This window comes from Agrilus planipennis, unplaced genomic scaffold (genome assembly GCF_000699045.2).
Source record: "Agrilus planipennis isolate EAB-ADULT unplaced genomic scaffold, Apla_2.0 scaffold140, whole genome shotgun sequence".
Classification (NCBI taxonomy): Eukaryota; Metazoa; Arthropoda; class Insecta; order Coleoptera; family Buprestidae; genus Agrilus; species Agrilus planipennis.
In genome coordinates this window covers 109,146-133,843 of record NW_020438943.1, presented here as the reverse complement: position 1 = coordinate 133,843, position 24,698 = coordinate 109,146, and the positions used below count along the sequence as shown (strand labels likewise).

Below are 24,698 nucleotides of genomic sequence, written 5' to 3'. Positions count from 1 at the left end.
CACACCTTCTCCATACACATCAGTCAATTTCTTTCTGGCTTGAACAGCATTTTTACCCTTTCTGTAGTAAAACAGTAAGATATGTCGAAAATGCTGCTTATCGCTCTCCATATTTAAAAGGGCACCAACCAAAAACTACTGCGTAGAATTAATTGGAATTTTTCACACACAAGCCTTGCTATATGAACTCTCAAAGCATATAAAAATTCTACGGGTTAAATGTGAAGTTGGGTGCAAAAGAATACAATTAAATCCTCTGTCGGGAAAAAACGAAATGACTTTCCGAACAACCCAATATAATTTTTTATTATAATTGTTATTATTGCAAGCTGGTGAGTGATAAACTGATAATGAAGCTGACCTCTTGTTTTATATGGATATTATACCTGTATAAGTATAGCTACCGTTGGCAGTAAAAAATTAAGGTTAACAACTAAAAACTCCATTAAATTTTATTTCGATTTGAGTATATCGTGTCATTCGGTTTATGTCTTCGTGTGAATTGGCGTGTTTTACGAAAACGGAACGAAACGGACCCATAGGTACTTGTTCATACGTATACGCCTCCAATGTTATCGCGATAACATCTCACCGACTGCTGCTGCCCGCCATTGAATAGAAAGAGGTCATGTATACTGACAAAGTATCACGTACTCGGATAGTAAAATGGTACAAGCACGTATGTGTCTAGGCATCGCATTCGAATAACGGGGAATATTAAGACTTCGGCGACGCTTATTGTCCTACTTAACGAAGTCCGCGTAATAACAGTTCCTTCTCGTGTACCAGCCCGGTCTCAGTCAGTAAACTTGGGCCAATTGACGAAAAGTTTCGTCAGGGACATAGCTACGGTTGTGGGTAGGCCTGAGTGTTCAAGGCCCATGTCCATGTGTCAGCGCAACCCCAAAAATCAACCCTGTAGAACGTAACATTTAAAACAACATAACTAGGGTTGCCATCTCTAAAATTTGGAAACCAGGACAAGACGCGTGAAAACCTCGGATTTTAGAGTCCAGAACCCGGACATGTCAACAGGTTTTTTTTAAACATAGTCAGTGTAACAAAAAACAGTTGAAAGTGTCATAAATCACCCTTTTATTTATTTTCAGACCTTAAAATTAAATTTAGTCATTCTTTATCATCATTTTCAATGTACCTAACAAAACAGAATTTTATTACAGTTTGTTACAAATTGTTTTAATAATCAGTTAGATTTGTTTTACGTGTGTGGCGGGCGGCCCAAGACTTAAAATTTTTAAACCAGGACTACAAATGAAGCCCCCCCCGGACGCTCCCCGGATGCCCTCTAAACTAGGACAAATCCGGGGAAACCCGGACGGATGGCAACCCTACACATAACCCAAGACGCTTTGCGTGATGTAAAAATATCTATTACATTGTCCAATTGCTAAAAACATTTCACTTACTGAATAAACGAAATAGGTCAAAACCCCAACGCCAAAACACGACACATTAGATGTCCGAGGCACTTTTCGGTAACAAGGTTACCTTCTTCAGGGACTGAAGTGAACTAGTTCTTAGTTCACATCCGCCAAAGTTTTCCAATGTTCACATTTCACTTACTGGTTAAGAGGTGATGAAAATTAGTATACCGACTAAGGGAAGAAGTGAACATGCAGTCTGTTTTTTCTAATGTACTAATACATATCATCACGGAACTCAAGGCGTTTTGAGTTATTTGAGATGAAATATGGTTGTGGTTTCCCATGGTCATTTTTATGGTTTAGTGGTACTATGAACTATATGTAACATGAAATCTACAATAGTGTGGTGCACCCTTGACCCATCCGAAAAAAGCTGACAACTTCCCCGTGTTACATTGTCATGAAAATTAATACTATTTTGTAATTACATGGAAATTGTGTATTATCTTTTAGCTAATCAAACAATATTTTAATTATAATTAAACAAATCATTATATGCAGTTGGTAAAGAGAAAAACCCAAACAAATCGCGTTGTTTTGGTAAATATTATGTACAGATAAATTGCCGTTGACACATTAGGTGGATGCTGCTAGATGCGACTACAGATGCAAAAGTGTGTGGAAGCGATATTAAAAATTGTATTCATTGCAATAATTGAATTTATTTGTTTGTCTAATTAACCATTTAATACAGATAATTAAATTAATCCGTGCATGTCCATATAAAATCAACATTATTGACACCTATGTTGTGTATTAGTATGTAATAATAAATAAATAATAATAAAAATATAAAACCGAAATTTATTCGATGTTGGTAGGACACCTTCTCAGGCATGGAGGGTAGTCAGAGACATATTAGAAGCAGAAACAGGAGTTAAGAGGAGTACAGGTAGACCTAAATTAAGTTAAGAATGTAGGATGTTCCTGTTTTAATGATGATGGTAATGATAGTGATCTTCTTCCATTTCCCAAACTTGAAATAAACTTTTGGTATTTTACGATCCAAACCTAAGTGAACTTTGCATCAAATATTTTGACAAATACTACAAAACTCAAAATAAAAGCTATAAGTATATACAATGGTATAAATAAATAATAAAACTGTCAGTTATCTGTAGGAGGTAAACAGTGGCGCAATTAAATAGATGCATCGGATATTTTCGCTATCATTTTATATTATGTGTGTGCACACATGTATTGCAGCGTGTAATGGGCACATGTAATAAAATAAAACAAGCGTTAAAATTATCCAATGCCCGCAACAAGGCCAGAGCAAAACAATAATCTCGAGAATGTTCGCAATGTGTTGCCGTTACGATGAAGTAGGTTCGATAAGGAAATTATTTCATTATTATATTTGTTGGCAGCGAACGAAATGTATAACTCCTACAACTTAAAGGAAGGTCACGGTTGCGAACAGCCGAGCCGTGAGTGCCTCGATAATATAGATTTATATACATTATTTATTTGTTTGTACAATATTTTATTGATTTCTACTACCTCCTGTCTGTAAATACCACGGATACCATCGCATTTTAATCGGCAACGTTTCGCGATATTGTCACACAACTGGATTAGTGCGATATCAGTAACATTACAATACACTTAACACGACTCGAGAACCCTAGAAGTCATTAGTTCTTAAATAAAACTCCACGTCAATGTGTTATTGTTAAATCACGGTTACTACAGGATATGATAACTCGCTCAGTAACTAAACGAATTGGTTCAAAAACCCTCGAAGTCTTCAATTTCTAAAGAAAAGTGTAACACAGTATCACAACTAACATGGTTCAAGATGGATATAAATATCTCTTGCTTAATAATTCCTGAGTTAACTTCTTGATAACCCGGCATTCTTACAACAAAAAAGGTATTTCAGAGTTAACGCAGTTCCAGATAGAAAGAATCCGATATGATGAAATTCTACGCAACATGGCTCAAGAACCAGTTCAAGAATCGATGGTATTTCTTGCTTATTAACTTCTCATGCAGTTTACTTCTTACTTTATCATAACACGGCGTTCTTGCATCACACAACGTATATCAGAGTTAACGCGGTTTGAGATGGGAAAAATCATATGCAACACAGTTCAAGAACTAAAGACATCTCTTTCTTAATAACTCCTCAGTTAACATCTTTATAACACGGCATTCTTAGAACAATGAATGTATATCAGAGTTAACACGGTTTATCATGGAATAAATCCAACTTGATGGAATTATATGCGACAGTTCAAGAATCAATGGTATATACCTTGCTTAATTAGTTTACTTCTTACTTCTTCATAACACGGTGTTCTTATAACACATAACGTGCATCAGAGTTAACGGTGGAATTCTTTGCAACACGGTTTAAGTACCAAAGACATCTCTTGCTTAAAAACTCCTCAATTAACTTTTTCATAACACGGCATTCTTGAACAATGAATGTATATCAGAGTTAACACGGTTTATCATGGAATAAATCCAACTTGATGGAATTATATGCGACAGTTCAAGAATCAATGGTATATACCTTGCTTAATTAGTTTACTTCTTACTTCTTCATAACACGGTTTAAGATGGAAAAAATCCAACTTGATGGAATTCTTTGCAACACGGTTTAAGTACCAAAGACATCTCTTGCTTAAAAACTCCTCAATTAACTTCTTCATAACACAGCATTCTTACAATACACAACGTAGATCAGAGTTAACACGGTTCAAGATGGGAAAAATCCAACTTGGTGGAATTGTATGCAACAGGGTTCAAGAACTAAAGACATCTCTTACTTAATAACTTCTCAATTAACTTCTTCATAACACGGCATTCTTACAACACACAACGTAGATCAGAGTTAACACGGTTCAAGATGGGAAGAATCCAACTTGATGGAATTCTATGTAACACAAATGGTATGAACACACGGAGAGGAGCCTTACAGGGAAAGAAAGAAAAGTTAATCCTTTCGTTAGATAAAAATGTAATCTATAAAAGTACCTACATTATTATTTCATAGTGGTATTTAATTTTATCTGGAACATAAGTGGGATAGATGTAGGTAGGTACTTTTTACGTATGTGTACGTATAGTTTTGGATGTAGTTTCGTAATGGTTGTCGATGGAGGATAATCAAAAAGGACGTATCAGCCACTAGTTCGTGTAACAAGCAAAAAAGTGTCTGAGAGGGTGTTTTTCGTCATTTCGATATTGTTGCTATTAATTATTTTTAAATTGGGTCCGAAAGGCACTGAATTGAAAATAAAAAGGGACAAACATAATAGTAATAATAACAATGTGCGTTCGATAGAGAAAGTTCCGTGACCTCGGACTTGTTTCGAACTTTTCTTTTTCTGGCCCGAAGTTCTCCTCTTATTATACCGTTATATTGTGTTCGGTTCGTTCGTTGGTGGCCCGGTTGCTTCAACCGTTTTCAACAGCCTCTCTCGCTTACTGTATTTTGTTGCTCCAACCATATATGACCAACAATATAAATAATGCCTCTTTTGTTAACAGACGTACTAAGAAAGGAATTTTCTTAACGAGCTTGATGGTACAACGAGATACGTGGTACTGACAGAACGGACAGGACCATTTTCTTTTTTTTGTTTTGTTGTTTCATTTCAATCGGAATTAAGGACTGTTAGATTTATGTTAGCGGTTTTACAAAAATTAATTTCACGCGTTTGTTTTATTTTTATTTCTGTTATAAGAAAAGCAATTTTGTAAAGGAGGGGATCCTCGGGAGTTCCCCGATTCAAATAACAAAAACTAAATATTCTCATCACCAAGAGTTGTTAGAAGTTTGTCGAATTTCGTCGAAGATCTATAATAATAACGTTATAATAAAATATACTTTTTAGCATACTAACAACTAGATAGTGATTTTGCCGGGTACCAGATAACCGCGTACCCGTTATTAAATGGGCCGAGTACCTGGCACCTACGTCCCAAGCCACATAAAATACCCATTCTAACAGTTGTACTGCCGCTACTCGATGACATTATTTGATATCCGGCCGAATCCTAAAAAAAGTCCCGGTTGTTCTAGGTACCGAAACCAAACTGGGTACCCGACCATCCTTACTGACAACGAAGTTTTAATGTGCAATAATACATTATTTCAATTATTAATCATGTTGGGTCCCCTTCAACTGTGGGGCCCTAGTGTATAGCAGTCGGGGGGCTCCGACTCCCCAAAAAGTCTTAATAATTTTACTGTTTAATGACTACTTTATTGATACAGTTGTAAACCTACGGTTTTCATTTTCTTTAATACTGTTTAGTTTTCCTTAAAAAGGCATAAGAATAATCTGTGAACTTTTAAGGATGTGTCAAGCGCATCCACCAAAATTTGCAACATTTACATTTGGTCTATTTATTGGTGCTATTTCAAATTTACATTGCTGTTATTATTATTTGGAATTTAAAAGCTGTCAGTAGCAATTAATTAATTGTATGTTACGAAATACAGTTCAACAACGAATTTAAATAAGTGTGAAATTTGCATTTTTTGTTTGGCGTTAACGATACTTTTTTACGACAGGTTGGCGGGTTAACGGGTTTATCGACTGCTTCGGTATTTTTTTAACATCGATTTATTTAAAAGCCAAGTCCTTGACATTTCCAACGCAACAACAAATTTAAGTTAATGTTGGTTATACCGAAAGCTTTTTTTTTTATGTTTCCAAAAATAACTTTCTCTGCATCCACTCCAAGTAGTTAAGGTATATCAAATCTTTTAATTTACAGATTTTCACTTTAATTACTTCATTAAGTAAAACGAATAGCCTTTCAACGTGCTGCTATAAATACCAAATTGTTTTGCTGATAAACAAAAAAGAATACATTGTGTTTGGTCCGGAAGTAGCCACGGTGAATTGTTTAAAATATCTCCGGGACTACACGCAATTCGTTACTTGATTCTTTTGTTGCTGCTTGCTTTTTAATTGTTTTGAAATAGTAATACGCTATGCATTATTATTAATAAAAATTGTTTGGAGACAGTAAAAGTTTTGTGATATTAGTCTTGTAGTTAATCAGGTATATTTAGATGTGTTAGAGACCAGAATAGATAGGAAGAACCTGTTTAGCTAAATTGATGTGTTCTAGTGCAAACTGGTTTATCCTAGTCCAAGCTGGCTTGTCCTAGTCCACATGGGTTCGTCTCAGTCCATTTTATCTTGAAACTTATTTCAGCGTAAACTTATTCAACTTTGTTCAAACTGACGTGTCCTTAGTGAAAACTGGTTTATCCTAGTCCAAAATGGCTTGTCAAAACATCCTATTTCAGCAAGAACTTATTTGACCTAGTTCAAACGGACATATCCCTAGTGTAAATTGGTTTATCCTAGTCCAAGCCGTCTTATCCTAGTTCAAAATGGCTTGTCCTAGTCCCAACAGGCTTATCCTAGTCCACATGTGTTTGTCTCAGTCCATTCTATTGTGAAACGTCCTATTTTAGCATGAACTTGTTTGACCTAGTTCAAATTAACATATCCTAGTACAAACTGGTTTATCCTCGTCCAAGCTGGCTTGTCCTAGTCCACACGGGTTCGTCCCAGTCCATTTTATCTTGAAACTTATTTCAGCATAAACTTATTCAACTTTGTTCAAACTGACGTGTCCTTAGTGAAAACTGGTTTATCCTAGTCCAAAATGGCTTGTCAAAACATTCCTATTTCAGCAAGAACTTATTTGACCTAGTTCAAACGGACATATCCCTAGTGTAAATTGGTTTATCCTAGTCCAAGCCGTCTTATCCTGGTTCAAAATGGCTTGTCCTAGTCCAGACAGGCTTATCGTAGTCCACATGTGTTTGTCTCAGTCCATTTTATTGTGAAACGTCCTATTTTAGCATGAACTTGTTTGACCTAGTTCAAATTAACATATCCTAATACAAACTGGTTTATTCTAGTCCAAACTGGCTTGTGCTAGTCCAAGCTGACTTGTCTTAGTCCAAAATGGCTTGTCCTAGTCCAAACTGGCATGTTGTAGTGCACACGTATTTGTTCCAGTCTAATTTTGTCCTGAATTGTCCTATTGCAACATGAACTTATTTGACATAGTCCAAACTGGCTTGCCCTAGTCCAAAGGGGTGTGCCCCAGTCCATTTTATCCTGAAATGTTACTTTTGTAGTAAGCCAGACAAATTCGATATTATTCAGTTGGCTACCTTATTTATAATGTGCTGATGAAAACTAATCAATTCAATACTTAACGATTTTTATTACGCTTTTGTATTACACATTGCACAAATTCTCTGTAAGAGATCCTTACAAGTCTCATGTCGGACCTGTCTTCAGGCTATAAACGAATACAGATAAGACAGCACCTTTCTTAAGTGTTTTTACATTTAGTCAGCAGAATTTGCAATTTAAATATCTCTAAACACTTTACTTATTGTGTGGTGGCAATATTGTATTTTGTCTTATATTATAATCGTGGAAGTGCATGCTTGGGTTTTAGCGGCTTGCAAGCTAATGCAATTTGCGTACATAAACATGTTTGGATGTGTAAAGGTACTTTGCATACATAACATTTAGTTAGTATTAGGTATCTCTGGAGTTAAATGAGTGGGAATGGCGAATATAATTTGATATTGAAACACGTGGGCTATCGTCAACGAATATGCTTAAATTGTTCAAGATTTAGTGCAATTACGGAATCGCTACTAAAACTATTGACCATTTTTTTTAAGGTAGGTACGGTATAAATACAGGGGTATTGAGATCATTTTAATCTTTGTGTATTGTATATTTTAACAAATTTAGTTTATAAGTTTCAGTGTAGTTCTTAGGCTTTCAGGGCCGGCGTATATCGATTCACTCTTTTCTTACGTAGACCTTTAAATTACGGCGGCCCCATTATCCGGTATTCGGCCGGATCCTAAAAAAAATACCAGATCCAAATCTGGTATCCGGCTCATCTCTATGTTTAGATTGTTGTCTGTAGCAAATGTACTTGTTTATAATACAAAAACATGAACAAGAATACTAAAAATTATTGTTTGCTCTTTAAAAAACCTTGTGGTGGAAAGGTATAAAAAGAAGTAAAATCCATTACCGGGTCATTCGTTCTGCGATTTTTTCATTTTTCGTGTATATTTTGACCATATCACGTAGAAATGTGTATGCGCCCACGAATACATACGGATATAGTATGTTTATTTTACATCAGGTCATTCGTTTCGGTAAATTTAGAGCAGAGAGCGTTCAAAATGTTATTGGGCTTCCTAGAAATAACATCGCGATTTTTAATTGCATCTGAACCATGTTAGTACCTATTGTTTAACTTTTTCCAATTGCAGAAAGCAAATGCATTAGCAACAAAATCATTTAAACTCAATCTTCATGTTGCACTTTATATGAAAGTTGCAATCTATCGTTGAAACGCAAGTTTTGAGAGTTTCTTAATTATCCAACTAATGGGAATTTTCTTTTTCAGAATGTCGGTGACCCGTTCAACGAGGCCAGCCTTGCGCTGGCTGTGGCATACAGCGGGGTGAATGAACATTAGACCCTCGAAGTAGAAGGGTGAGTAAACGTAGCCGTTAGCTTTTGTCGATGTCTTCGTCGATTAAATTTATTACACGGACATGTACGTCACTCTATATATATATATATATATATATCTACATATGTATTATTATGTATACTTACTTGTATGGCGGGGTTGATGGCCCACACACCCTATTTCGTTTTGAGGTATATCTATGACCAACCTCGTTCCTGGCTTTTCGTCCAATTTATTGTTTGTTACCGTACACTGCGATATGATACGATAATTCTCTCCTCTAAACCTCCGGAGGCAAACTAATCATTTAACAATGACAAGATAAAAGGAAGTAACTGTAAGAGAATGTTGCGAAACGAACCATCTTAAAGCGTTGTTCACGATCAATGAGAATTTTTTGAATTCAGTTTTTATATACAAGTAAATAATAATAGGAAATTTAGCGACAATTCGCACATTTAAAATGAAATATCAATCAAAAAGTGCTCCTAAAATGTCTTTTTGTCCTGTTAAAGCATAAACTTGTTTGGCCTAGTTCAAAGTGATCTGTCCTAGTCCAATTTTTGTTATCCTAGTGCAAACTGATTTGTCCTAGTCTAATCTGGTTTGACTTAGTTGAAACTAAGCTTGTTCTAGCCAAACTGGTTTGTCCTAGACCAAACGGGTTTGTGACCGTCCATTTTATACTGCATGAACTTGTTTGACCTATTTCAAACTGACTTATCCTAGTACAAGCTAGTCTATCCTATTCCAAACTGATTTTTTAGTCAAAGTGGTTTGTCCTAATCCAAAGTGGTTTATCCTACTCCAAAGTGGTTTGTTCTAGTCTAAACTAGCTTGTCCCAGCCCATTTTACCATGAAATTTTAACCTATTCCAATACGAACTTGTGTCGTAGTTTATCCTGGTCGAAAATAATTTATCCTGGTTCAAAGTGGTTTGTCCTAGTTCAAACTGGATTGTCCTAATGCAAACTGGTTTATCATAGTCAAAACTAATTTGTCCTAGATTAATGTGGCTGGCGCTAGTCCAAACTGGCTTGTGCTAGTCCTAACGGGTTTGTCCCAATCCATTTTACCCTGCTTCTTTTCAAATAAATTTAATTTGATCTAGGCAAAACTAGTCCTAAAGTTTCGTTTGACCGATTACAAATATTCCTTTATTCTGATTACTAGGGTGATTACTAAGTGATGTTAATAATTAATTCCGCTGTGCTTATACATATAAAATAAACTATTTGTTCACTTTTGTTTAAGTGTCGGTATGTTTAGGAAAAGTGTGTATGCATTCGGATTGGCCTTAAGGTCCTGGAGAGCAATGGCAAGATAAAGGGAAGTAATTGTTGTTAATAATCGTACTTATATCAATCAAAAGGTGCATTTGAAATATCTTTTTTATTTCTGATTATACGAAAACATTTTCTAATTCATCGTCCTTTCTTTTGTAATACAGATAGGTAACAAGCGAAATTGATTTAAAACAGATTCGGTACGTGCTTTTGAAGCGTTTAAAGCAACTTTCTTTGTGAGTCACCCTGCGCTCCTGTTAGAATATCAACTTCGTAAGGGTGGCTGACTCTCCCTTTCTTTTCGTTAGTCGTCAGGGAAATATATAAAGGGTGTTACGGTAAATGAAATAAATTAAGGTTGTTCTAATAGGGTCCGTCATCGGTAATCTAAACTTAAAGCAAAAAATAAATCTACAATTGCAAGAGGCGGTGAAGTACCCCTTTAGAAATCTTCAGTTGTTAAGGGTGTATGTTCAAATATGGGCTTACATTCGTTATTTTTTGTTTTATTTATATTAAATTCTAATCTCTGATGTTCTGATGCTGAAAAGGTTTCGGTTGAATTTTGTTGTATTCTTGACGGATCATGTCTTCGACTACATTCTTTAGGTATGATTTGGGCCAGCCGAAATGAATGTGCGTTAAAAATAGTGAAAGTTACCGTTAGGTATTTCTACACAGGCAACAGAAAAACGAGGTCCGACAAGCGGTCAAAAGGTGCCCCACTTGACAGTGAGCACAGCCAGTACGGCGTAATAATAATAGACTTTAAATGATTCGGAGCTTTTATAAATTCGACCGCCAATGCTTTAGCTATTCGGTACAGAAGCACATGAACGACGAAGGCGTCGTAGCGGCAGCAGGCGAAGAACTATTTATAGTCGGAGAGACTAGGACATAAAGATCAAGTTCGAGCAAAATCTGGGTCATGAGATTGTTGCGTTTTAAGCTGCATATAAAGTACGGAAAATTGCCACCGTCATTTAGACACGACGTCTTTGCATGACCACAAAAATAATTCGATGATTTTGTAATTATCGTTGTATTCCTGAAATCCGCGTGGTCCATTAGCTCCAGCCAGTGCAATTGCACGGGAAATATTGTAACTACATTAACGTCAATTGAAGTAACTCTGGTATTGCGTAGAGTTGCAATTTAGTGGTCCAGGTTTGACACTGATCGTGAAATTAACACAAGATTTGGTGTTAAAACTACAAATTTGTTTCACTTTAAATAAAACAGTTTTTAGAATGATAAATTGGAAAAGTCGGGAAAGAAGTTGTTGTGCTTTTATTATTGCCCTCAGGGAAGTAAAAGAAAATAATTTTTCTCGTATTATGACTGCAGTTTGGGAAAGAGGGTTTTCTACCTTACGTTTCTTCCGACAGCTTTCCATTAATATTTATGTTTTCAGAGAAAATTCGTTGTTACCTTATCATAACTAATCTTTTAGCAAATTAAGTATTGAAATTTTGTAATGTTTCCATGGGTTTGTTTTAAAGTAAACTTACAATAAGTGAACATGGTTGATAAAAGCCAAAAAGTTTGTTAATATAAACAATAAAAGTACAGGTTTTATAAATTTGTTTTTGTTTATATGCAAAGTTTTCTTGGTAAACTTTTGTTTAATTATACTTATTGTTAGCAAATAAAAGTCTTGAGTTTTAACTTTTTTTGAATATTTTTTCAAGATATGAAACCGTTTGTGCTCGAACGAGGTGTTTCCTTTGATTATCTATTAGAATAATAATTATTTATTTAATAATAATGTACGATAAATTTCAATTATGTCGATTTTTGAAGAAGTGGGACATCAAATGCGCCTGTTAAACAAGAAACAATAATTGGGACGCGGGTTCAGCTCGCTCTTGATTGCCTTTTTTTTTATTCTTAGATAATATCAACAAGAGTCTAGTCCGAAGGACATGGACGTGACGTTTACCAACGTCTTGGAGGGTGCACGACAGTATTTTCAGGGGTTGCCCGCGACGACTGGAGGTTCAGTATTTTCATCGAACAACGAAAACAACTTGAACAGAAACAATGTATCCGAACAACAGATCCAAGATCGATCGGACAATAACGTATCATACTGGCCTCAACAACAGCATCAACATCTTCACCAACAGCAACAACAACAACCACAGCAACAGCATCAACAACAACCGCAACAAGATCGATCTCAGGTAGATGTGATGCACAGGGCGCCTTCCACTCATTCCGAACCTACCCGCCCGCCCTCGCAACAACAAGACTCAAGGAACTGCTCCTCGATCTACAATCTACAACAACAATCCCAACCGGAACAATTAAACCCTCAAATAATCAATTACAATTATCCGCGACCTCATTCTCGCGAAGTTTCTTCTAACAGTAATGTCTCCCAACAACAACAGCACATGCAACAGCAGCAACATGTACAGCATCAACAACATTACCAACAACATCAACCTTACAGTCAACAACAACAAATGCATCAGCAGCAACAGCAGCAGCAGCTGCAACACCATCAGATGCAGAACCAACAACAAAAACAGCAGCAACAAGTACAAAATCCGTTGCAACAACAGCAACAAATGCATCAAAAACATATGCAACAACAACAACAGCAACAGCAGCAGCAAATGCATCAAAAGCAGCAGCAACAACAACAACAACATTATCAGCAGCAGCCCCAACAACACTTGCAGCAACCTCAACCTCCTCAGCAGCAACAGCAGCAGGTTCATCATCAGCAGTACCAGTCTCATATAATGCCTAACCCTGCTTATCATCCTTCGGTATCTCAACACCCTCGCACTCCTGCCAGACATCAGGAAAGAACGACGCCCTCGTCTACCAGTGGTAGTTCTTCCCAAACATATCATCAGCTACAGAACTCCACTAGTTCGCAGTCGGTCATGCAGCAATACAGTCATTACCAGCAGTCTTCCAGGCCCCAATGCCCTGTCCATTCTCAAAGTCAAGTACAAAATCATTCTAGTTCTTCAACTTCTTCGTACGCGTATCAAAGTCAAACGCCTTATTCTGCTCATGGCCAGTCGAACAGTACTGCCATGTACAATTCGAACGTACCAACTTCGCAAAGCAACACCACTGCAACAAATGGACAGATACAGAACTACTATTCCAACCAGAAGGCGGTCAATATTCAAAACTACGGAAGTAATAACGGTAGCGGCAATAGCGAAAATCATCATCCCGTTCAGTACTCGTCGCCTGCAGCAAGCCAAAGTGTGTCGTCTTCTCAGTCACATAAAACGACTCATAATCTTCCTCCTATCGCAGCTCTTTCGTCAACTCATTACCACACGGGTCGAACTGGCCGAGAAAATTTGAGGATACCAGCGAGCAGAAATCAGCAGCATCCAACCACTTCTTCTTACGCTCCAAATCAAGTCAACACTTCTTCAGCAGCAACAACTCACCATCAACAACAACAGAACGTTCCTAAGAATAACACTCATGATTCCACTAATATGCAGTATAACACCAGTCAATGTCAAAGTAACAGGGTCTCAAATCAAAACTACCACTATGTTACGACAATAGCTGGTCACTCCAACTATACAACGACCACTGCCACCAACAGTACGACTAATAATGTTTTCCATTATCAGTATTCCCGATCGAATTCCAATTTTCAATCTGCAACTCCTCAAACCGGTCACATGTACCCTTCCGCAAAGGTTACGACTCATGTTCAACCCTCAACGCCGCAACTGACCAATCTGAACCACGCAACTAACCCCACGTCTGTCATTAAACAGAAGCGAGAATCGCCTCTCGATCTTTCGGTTAAGACTGTTAAAACCTCGGCGGATTCTACCTTGGACGATGTCGTCGAGAACAGTGGTGGCTCCGAAGTTCAAAGGATATCAAAATACAATCACAATGGACGAAATGCGATGTATCCCCTCGTGCAGCCAACGTACGGAAGTTATCCGTCAAGCGAGGTCAACCAAAGCACGGTCCATATCAATGCAATGTCTAAAGCGCAACCGAGCAACATGGGAGCGCCAAAGGTAGAGTTTCTTCCAAATTTTAATATGAGAGGGTTGAACCAACCGTACAATAATAGTGCTAACAATAAATTTGATACTCACAAGGGAGCGGTACCTCCTCAAACGCCACTCTACACTAATACCTCGCCACAAAAGTCAGCGTATGAAAGAAGCAAACCCTTTGTTCCCAACAGCGCCAATCGGGAGGTACATAAAAATTATGCTGCTGGTGCGTCAGCGCCGGTACCTGTAAATTCTTATCCAGTACAAAAAGTGTCGAAAAAGACTTCGCAATCTCTTCCAAGGGTTGATTTTCCGCCAGTGAATCATAAACTCGAAATGACCCCGCCTTATGTGTCTAAAAGACGATTCGAAATGCCGACGGTGGTGCCAAGCAAAATGGCAAAAGTTGATTCCTGGAAACAAGCCATCGACCAACAAATCGAGCAAAGGTTCTCGTCTTATACGAAGTTAAAAGAACAGGAACGACAAGAAACTCATATAACGAAAATGGATCAGTTAAACAGCAAAAACAGTTATCCGACTGCTGGACAACAAGAACGTTCTAAAGAACTGTACGGTTACAATTACAGATCGACGTATGATGCAGCCGAAAACCAAGTTTATTCTGGTGGTAGGCAGACTCAAGTAAATCATAATCAAACTTATGTTCCTAGTGCCTCCGCGCACCATTATCCAGGTTATAATAATATAAGGCCTCAGAGCAAGATCCAGGATCTCCCCCACAACGTGAATCCGCTGACGAGAACGGGTTCGAGTACCTCTTTGCATCACGGCCTCAGCCCTAATAAGAACACAGGAGGCGCAGACAAACGGGTAATAAGCTTGCTGAGAAATAGTCTTGAGAGTAAAGGTGCCAAAGAGGCTCAAAAGAAACTGGAACAGGAACAGCAGAAGTCGATGGAGAATCTTGTAAATCATCGACCTAAAACGGATATTCAACAACCCTCGACGGACGTTACAGCCCCTCTACAACCTAAACTAGGTCTGGGAGGAAGACAGAACGTCTCTCCATTCGCTGCCACAAGTTTACACGAGAGAAACACCAACACGCCCACGGCTTACAAATTTCATCTTCCAAAAGCAATCGACTCTGTGAAGTTCGAATCTGACATAACTAAAGAGGGAGATAGTTCGTCGGGTAGGGTGAACAGTATTAGTGAGGAAATACAACCGTCTATAAACAGTAACAGTAACTCGAATTCCGATTACGACGGTCTTGCTGCTTTCTTAGCAGCCAGAATTCGGACCAAGGCTGAACTTAAGCAAGTTAGCACATCTCAGTATTCGTTTAATGCTAATTCTACACAGCCGATCTTGCCAGGTGCCCCTGAAATGCAAGAATCCTTAAAACAAAACGCTGACTCGCAAAATACGATGTGCAACGGTACTAGCAACTTACAAAAATATTCATTGGACCCTAGCCAGTACCAACCTAGAAAAAGGCTCTTTAGTCGAAGTGAAGATGAAGCCAATAGTAAGACATTTACTAGTAACGTTCCTCATAGAGATAAATCAGGTCTGCGAAGCTCTTCGGAGACTTCGGTCTTTGATTTTCCCGATAGCGATTCCGAAGGTGAAATGCCAGTTTTAGAGAGGCAATCACTAAATGAAATGAGAAGGGAAAGGAGGAACTCTCTCAAGGATAGGATTGAGGAGGGAGTGAAATTCGAACAGAGTTCCGAGCCACCGAGGTCAAATAGCCCTTTCGATTTAATGTTTGACGAAGCCTGTGATAAATTTTTGGAGGAATTGAAGTCTGGTACTGGGAAGAAACGAGGAAGAAGGAAAAAGGTCGTCGAACCCGAAGTTATAGCGAAACTGGAAGAAACCGTCATCAAAGAAACGATCGCCGAAGTGAAATTAGAAACTGACGAAACGGAAGAAAATAAATCTAAAACTTTCCAAGATGTAGTGGTAGTAAAACAAGAACCAAATACGTATGTAGAAATTAAAGTAGAAACCGAAGCTGGCGAAGAAGTTAAACCTGAAATAAAAACGAAAGAAACTGAAATTTGTATAATAAATCCAACGATTAATTGTATTAAAGTTGAATCTGATTCCGATTCTGACGTTCCCTTGATAGATTGCAAAAATAAAGTAAAATGCTCGAGCCCTACAATAAAAAGTGAAGTTAAAGTTACCGTTGTTAAAAGTAAAGAATGTACGACGGAAACCAATGGCGCTAAAAAGCCAATATGTGATAGTAGTGATAGCGAACCTGAACCACGACCGGTTAAACATTCGCCCAAGAAAGGGAGAACGCCTAAGGGAAGTCCCACGAAGCAAAAGAATGCGGAAAAAGAATCAGAATTAAAAGGTAAAACTGTCAAAAAAATTGCCAGACATACCAAAAAGCCCGTATTCGGTGATGGCACCGAATTTCGTCCTGGATGGGAAGAAGAAGTTTTCAAATATAAAAAATCTTTGCGTATGCCGTCAGGTTTAATTCACGTGACGCGGCCTCCTGCGTGGCATAGATTATCAACGTCTTTACCCGATTTAGATCCCTACCCCAATTCACCGTCCGCTTCAATTTCCACAGAAAATGCCGATATGAAGAAAGTGAAAACGGAAATTGTCGACAGTGATATTGATTCCAATTCCAGTTTCAATTTCTCGTTCAGCAAAAATAACAACTACGACTCTGAAGGAAGTTCTTCCATTAAAAGTATGCCAACACCAAAATCCAACAGTTCCATTTTAGATAAACTTATACAAAAGTATGGCACAAGGAAACGAAAGCGTCCCAAGAAAAAGGAAGAGGATTCAGGACCAAAGATCATACCAAAGCCCGAAGATCCTTTGGAACTATTACCGACTCCTGGCTTAGAAATCACTCCTACCCGCGAGTCCAAAAAGAAAGAACAAGTCATTAAATCGGATTCAGTGTTTTTGGGCTTCCGTAAGAAAACCGTGGATAACTTTAAGAACACTTTCATTAAAAGTTCGAACTGCTTGGTAGGAATAAATGAACAGTTCAAAACGGTGGTTCTGAAATCGCGAACGCGAAAGCAAACAAGGGTATTGAAACAGAAGGCTACGATAAGGGAAGTTTTCGGCGAAGAACGACCCGCTTCTGCACCACCTGTTACCTGCATTGACAATACCGATGATCAGGAAGATAAATCAAAACCAACGATCAAAATAGAAAAAGACAGTCAAACTCGCAGTTCAAGTAGATGTAGTTCAAAGAGCGCGACTCCTTTGGAGAATTCAAAAGAAGTTCTGAAAGGTAAACTTCTTAAAAACAAAATTAAATTGACTGAGACATTAGATTTATTAGAACACTCCAATATCAAAAAGGAAATGGATAGTAAATCGGAAACGTTATCAATCGACGACGATAGTGTCAGCGTTAAATCAAACGACACAACAAGTACAACCCATTCGAAGAGACGTATCAAAAGTATTCGACGGAAATTTAGTTCTGGATTCGATTATATACGTAAGAAGAAGAAACAAACGAAAAAGGAGACACAAGAGGGCGAAACAGGGACTCCAAAACTCAAGAAGAAGGGCATTTTGACCAAGGCCTCTCCCGAATCCATTCAAGACATTCAAAAGGAGATTAAGACATGGGTTATGAACAAGGGCATCGGAGAAACCCATTTACATCGTGCTGCCAGGCTTGGATATACCGTAAGTAAATTTGTAATACTATAGGGTTGTTCGGAAAGTCATTTCGTTTTTTTTTTTTGTGGAAATGAAAGACAGTTTTCGTATAATAAACAAATACTTTATTAAATTATATATTGACCGTTCTGGTCCAACACCTTTTGCCATCTTTCTGGTAGTAGCATAATTCCACGCTCATAAAATTTTTGGTCTTTGCTGGCAAAAAACTGATCGAGGAGGTTTTTGACCTCCTCATTTGAGGTGAAGGTTTTACCGTCTAAAAAATTTTGGAGTGACCGGAACAAATAATAATCCGATGGTGCCAGGTCTGGAGAATATGGTGGGTGTAGCATTGTATCCCATTCAAGCTGTAAAAGCTTTTGGCGAGTGACCAAACTTGTGTGAGGTCTCGCGTTGTCTTGGTGAAACACTACACCTTTCCTGTTGATTAGTTCTGACCTTTTCTGTTGAAGTGCATCATTCAGTTTGTCCAGCTGATGACAGTAGACTTCCGAATTAATCGTTGTGTTATCCGGTAAAAGCTCAAAAAAAACGATTCCTTTAAAATCCCACCAAACAGACAGCATCACCTTTTTTTGGTGAATATCGGCTTTGGAAATGGTTTGAGCCGGTTCATCTTTTTTGCTCCATGACCTCTTGCGTTTGACGTTGTTGTATACAACCCATTTTTCGTCCCCAGTGATGATGCGCTTCAAAAACGGATCATTTTCGTGACGTTTGAGAAGCGAATCGCAGACGTCAATGCGGCGACACAGATTTCTCTCTGTGAGAACATGGGGAACCCATACATCGAGCTTCGAGGATAATCCCAGGCCTTTCAAGTGGTCATAAACTGTTGAATTTGATAAATTTAACCTCAATCCGATCTCACGTGTTGTTATTCGCCGGTTCACATCAACTAATGCCTTTATCGCGTCTTTATCAGCTTCAACCGGCCTTCCCGAACGTGGTGCATCTTCGACATCAAAATTGCCGGATCGAAATTTAGCGAACCAGTTCTGGCACTGGCGTACTGTCAACACACCTTCTCCATACACATCAGTCAATTTCTTTCTGGCTTGAACAGCATTTTTACCCTTTCTGTAGTAAAGTAAGATATGTCGAAAATGCTGCTTATCGCTCTCCATATTTAAAAGGGCACCAACCAAAAACTACTGCGTAGAATTAATTGGAATTTTTCACACACAAGCCTTGCCATATTATGAGCTCTCAAAGCATATAAAAATTATACGGCTTAAATGTGAAGTTGGGTGCAAATGAATAGAATTAAATCCTCTGTCGGGAAAAAACGAAATGACTTTCCGAACAACCCGATATTTATTTTTCCTTGGTCAGACATAGAAATATTTAAAAGTTTGTAATCTTTATTATACATATGTATTTCCATGGGTATTTTTACTTAGGATATAACTGCGTATTGTTTGGAGAAGATGGATAGCATGCCATCTCCGAAGGATAATGCAGGTTATACTCCTCTCCATGAAGCTTGCGCCCGGGGTCACCTTGGCATTGCCAGACTTTTGTTGATGTATGGAGCTAATGTTAGTGAATCAGCACAGGGTGGAATAAGGTAATCGATTAACGACTGGCTTCTAATGTTTTAATAAAAATACGTTCATTAATAGGCCCTTGCATGAAGCTACGGAAAACGGCTTCGTAGAAATAGTGAGACTTCTTTTGTCCTACGGTGCTGATCCAGTTTTAGCGACATACTCAGGTCTCACACCACTCTCGCTTACAAGTGACGAGACGACAATGTTCGTCTTACAGAATCACATAGCGGACATTCGTGGGGACCCGGCACCGCCTTGGACATTTTTCGGTCCAGCTTCTTGTTTTGGTAAGAAAATAATATTCGTAGTTAATAATGTTTCGTTGTCTAATCACGTCTGACGATCTCTCATTATATTATGTGACACCCACTTGTCGTCGTTCGATATAAAATTTACATACAAAACGTTTCCTCTGTTTGAATTGTAAAATAGCCGATGCTAATCTTTCCTTTCAGACTTGGAGTCGTTCTTAACTGATAATAGATTTTTCAGATCCGGTCCCTGAAGAGTCGGGTTTTAACCCGCTGGACGACGTTCCCGACCCTGATCCTCCACCTGACCAAGACGACGATGACGATAGCGTTATGGAATTCGAAGTGAGCGATTTTCCACTTCCCAATTTGTACACGCTGACCAACGAATCATCTACCGATCAGTGGATTCTTCTTCAAGACCTGTCGAACATCTTGAAGATTAAGTCGAGAGACGCTCTCCTAAAACAGATCACCGGTTGTGCGACAACAACGGCGTCGTCTCATAAGAACGTCATCAAGGAGCTGAAGACTCAGGATTTCCTCGATCAAGCGCAATGCTCGCAGTATTTGTGCGCCGGCGAGAAGATAAATGTGCGAGCTTCAAAGATTGCTCTAGTGAAATTTACGGATAAAGTGAAGAAACTGTTGAACATCGAAAAGGTGGTCGTCCCCGAAAGGTGACAAACGGTCGACACGTAGAATTCCCTGCCGTTGAATTAATTAAATGTACCAAGTGATATTATTATGTTTCATGTGATCATGACTTGTTGTTATAAATTTATTTTTTATCCACGGTGCTTATTTGGTTAAATTTTGATATTTTTATATTATTAATTGATTAATTAATTAATTATCGATTCGTTTAATTATCTACACGTACGTAATAACTATACATATTTTTGTTTCCAGCGATGAAAGTGCGTTTGGTATCGGACTAATAACACGCGATTTTTTTTTTACTTCTGCTGAACATACAGAACCGTAACAAGAACAGATCTTTTTTTTATTGTAAGTGTACAGGGTGAACTTTATACTTTTTGAGGAGACTGCCAGGAGAATCACGAAACAGGTACATAAAATTTTCATTACATATCATTTTTTTAATACATTTTTCAACTGATGTTTAGGTGCTGCACGGGTGGAAATTGTATTTTTTTGGTACCTAATTATTAAAATTTATCAAAATCGCCTTTTGCCGGATTTCCTGTACGGAAAAGCACATAAAAAAAATAGTTTTATTAGTATTATTTACATAACTGAACTGGGCCGCACAAGGCAGTTCTGCAGGCTGCTTCAAAAATTCGCGCCCTCTGCACACATTTGTTAGGATAAAGCCGCGAATTTAGACGAATTAGGAGCTGCACACAACGCAGCTCATCTTTGTATTTTTATTTCTCTTTTAGATCGAGTTTTTTTAAACGAGTGTTTTGTTTTTGGTAACTTGCTGCTTCGAAAATTCGTACTCTGTACTAATTTGTTATGATAAAGCCGCAAATTTAGACGAATCAGGAGCTGCATACAACGCAGCTCATTAGTGTACTATTATTTCTCGTAAACGTCGACAAGCGGAAATCGTGTTAATTTGCAACATTTGTTAGGATAAAGCCAGAAATTTAGACGAATCAGGAGCTGCATACAACGCAGCTCATTAGTGTACTATTATTTCTCGTAAACGTCGACAAGCGTAAATCGTGTTAATTTGCAACATTTGTTACGATAAAGCCACAAATTTAAACGAATCAAGAGCTGCATAAAACGCAGCTCATTGGTATGCTTTTTTTTCACTTATAGACGTTGACGAGTTTAACGAAATTTTTTTATTTTGTTATCTAAACTGCGCGCTGCTTCGAAAATTTGTACTCTGCACACATTTGTTACGATAAAGCCACAAATTTACACGAATCAAGAGCTGCATACAACGCAGCTCATTGATGTGCTTTTATTTCCCTTCTAGACGTTGACAACCGTAGGTCGTGTTAATTTGAAAGCAATACTGTTTTGTTTTGTTACATAATTTACCCCACACTCGAAGATACATTATCGTTTTTTATAAAATAAATATTTAATAACATGTAAACAGCTTTGGGGTACACGCTGTATACATGTTTTGTTGTTTTTAAAATGCAATATTTTTATCGTTTTTTTTTTTCTGGATCACCCTGTACATTTATTTTCGAAATCATTCTCCAACAGGAACTTTGCAGACGCACATTCCTTCAAAGACTGTTTGTTAGTAATTAAAGTTGTGTACGTAACATTCTACGTAATTATTATTATTTATTTCTACTAGTATTAATTGAACAATAAATAACTATTGTGTGGTTTTGTGCGTCTGCGGTTTCTGTAGAGGAAAAAGGTACGTTATCAGCGGATTATTTTATTTTTTTTTCGAGTTTTGTTACCAGTGTGATCATATTTTTTAATTTCATTTTTTAATAACTAATTAATTAATAGTAGTTGACGTTCGTGGACTTGTGCAATGTAAATTGTTTTAATGAAGCTTTGTACGTGTTTTTCTCGCCGATTTGTAGTTGTTAAGAGCTGTAAGTCGATAAGGACCGCACGTCGTTTTTCTGAGGCCCGTACTTAGGCCGACGATCTAATAACGACGTACCGTCCTTGATTTTATTACTAAGTAATTCATTTGTTTTATTGATAGGCGTAAACAAAAAGTGGTACTGGGTGTTTAAGAATCAATTTTATTAATTACGATTATTAATTACCCGAAAGGTAAAATTTCGCACGGAAAGAATTTCGTTAATTCTCAGGGATCTGTACTTTTCAAGTCGTCGAATAATAATAATAATAATAATAACGATAGTAATAAATGAATGAATAAATAAATAAATAATAATAATTATTATAACGCTATTTATGTTATTTGTTCGTTGTCGGGACGACACAAAATTGTACAGGTTTTTGTACAGCATCGATGGACCCCTCTCTTTACCCCTTGACCACTTCCCGTCCTAAATTCTCCCCTTTACGTAGTTGTAAGTGTGTACATTAATGTTTTTAACTTTTTTTATCGTTGTCATCTACGTCTTATAAAAATAGAATCATCGTGAATAAATAGCTTGAAATTTTTCTTCTGCTCCTCGAACTTTTTTCTCTTTGTATTTCTGTTTTCTCGATTTTTACAATGTGATGTTCCATAATAAATAAATAATTTAAAAGATACAGTGAAAAACACACGTCGTTCATTATAGGGTCCATATCTAGGCTTTTTTTTTATTGAAAAAAGAATTTAATTGGGAACAAAATATTTCCTAAGTACGCCCCTGATAATGACGTCACTTGCAAACGTCGTACGGTCCTTAGAAATCAGTAAAATAAAGTAATTCCTGTAATTTTTGTTTTAAGTTATCATAAAGGGGCACCTACGTTGGTCCACCCTATATATCTTTTTCATTTGAGTAAATATGAAATTTATTTTTGTTTTTAATTACTGCCCTATTTTTTTAGACCAATTTAGGCTTCATAAATATTTATGCGGGCTATTTGACAACAAATAAATTAAAAAAGTTTACCCAAAATACTTTTACAGTAATTATTTGTTATGGAACGATGACCTTATTAATTGTAATGGATCATAATTAGTTTTGTTAGTGTTGTTTGGTGGATGTGTTGCGATTGGATGGTAAAAAAATTAGCTGAGATGCGATTAATTTAAAAAAAGAATAAAAAAGGAAAAGAAACAAATATTGTTGATCTGTGATTTGCATTGATGGAAGTGCAATGCTTTCTTCTGCATCCTACCACTACTACTATGTACTATTATTATTAATTATTAATTACTACTTTTAATAGTGGGTAGGCAAGAAGTAATAACTATATTGTGATTACGTCTATTTTTCCTATCGTCTTAAGTAACAGAGCTTCTTTAATTTATGATATAAATACATGTTTATTATTACGATTATTATAATTACTATTATTATAGTTACATTACTACTATTACTGTATAACAACGTCAGCGATTTTCTTTACGTTTCTCTTTCAAATCTTTTCAATTATTAATATATAAGAGAAGTATTGATTATAAATATTAAATACTATCTTGTGAAGTTTTTTTAAACCTATTGTAACACCGAACAGCGCAGTAGTGTAAATACTGATTTATTATATTTTTTCAATTAATTAATTAAACTTTAAACCTTCTATTCCTCCTCTAGGGGGTTTAAATTTGTAAAAATCACTTCAGACATCACCTAATATTGTATGTGTATAAAAATTATTTTCTTTCAAGTCCATATTGCTAGAACTAGATTGTCAATTGGTTAGTTTTTCATTTAAAACTCATATAGTACACGTATATATTTATTAGTGTATTTTGAAAAGATATTTTAAACTAAAAAAGTTTTCGTATAGCTAGGGGAACACCCAGTACTTCATTTTTGTTTACTTCATACAGCCAGAGACATCTTACAGTGAGTTGCCAAAAGATGTGTGTTGTTTAACTATTGCATTTTGATTTATACATTGAAAACTTGATTAGTTTCTCATCAGATGTATATTTATAAACGTTTTGATTTCTTTTCGGTTAATTTTGAGTTAAGTTAAGTATTATATTTTTATTTTGAGTATGTTACATTTGCGTATACTGTGGCTTCCAGTCGATAGAGGGAGCTTAATGTCTGAATTGAAAGGTAATGTCAAAAGTCAAAACGTTGCTGTGCAGTAGTAATGGTGGTTAATACTTTGTGTGGTTTATAAAGATACATTTTGTTTTTAAAGAATTACATTAAGACTGAAGATATTCGTATTATATTACTGAAAGTTTCGCTTTCGGTTGTTGCCTTTATTTGCATTTTAGATGTGTTAATTAGCTTGATATATATTTACGTCAAAACAAACGTGCTTGACAAGTATAATTTCAAATTATTCGGCATTTTTTTGAGACATTGGGTAGTAGTGGGAGAAAATAGTTATTTGCCAATGTAATGTAATAAAGAAACGACAAGAGCTGTTATAATACGTCCATGTCGCTTGTTT

The 24,698-nt window shown here is 36.9% G+C and overlaps 1 protein-coding gene across 4 annotated transcripts in view; it reads left to right on the top strand.

The window, feature by feature from the left end:
* LOC108739236 overlaps nt 1-20,673 on the top strand; it is a 119,196-nt gene extending 98,523 nt beyond the window's left edge. For 3 of the 4 annotated variants that reach the window (XM_018473051.1, XM_018473050.2, XM_018473052.2), the window contains 5 exons: nt 8,877-8,965; nt 12,127-17,899; nt 19,300-19,466; nt 19,522-19,736; nt 19,933-20,673. In XM_018473051.1, the coding sequence (XP_018328553.1) occupies nt 12,158-17,899; nt 19,300-19,466; nt 19,522-19,736; nt 19,933-20,384 (6,576 nt within the window). In that variant the 5' untranslated portion in view covers nt 8,877-8,965; nt 12,127-12,157 and the 3' untranslated portion in view covers nt 20,385-20,673. The remainder of the gene's footprint in view (nt 1-8,876; nt 8,966-12,126; nt 17,900-19,299; nt 19,467-19,521; nt 19,737-19,932) is intronic. The other variant, XM_018473053.2, reaches the window with a different exon arrangement.
* The last annotated feature ends 4,025 nt before the right edge of the window (nt 20,674-24,698 follow it).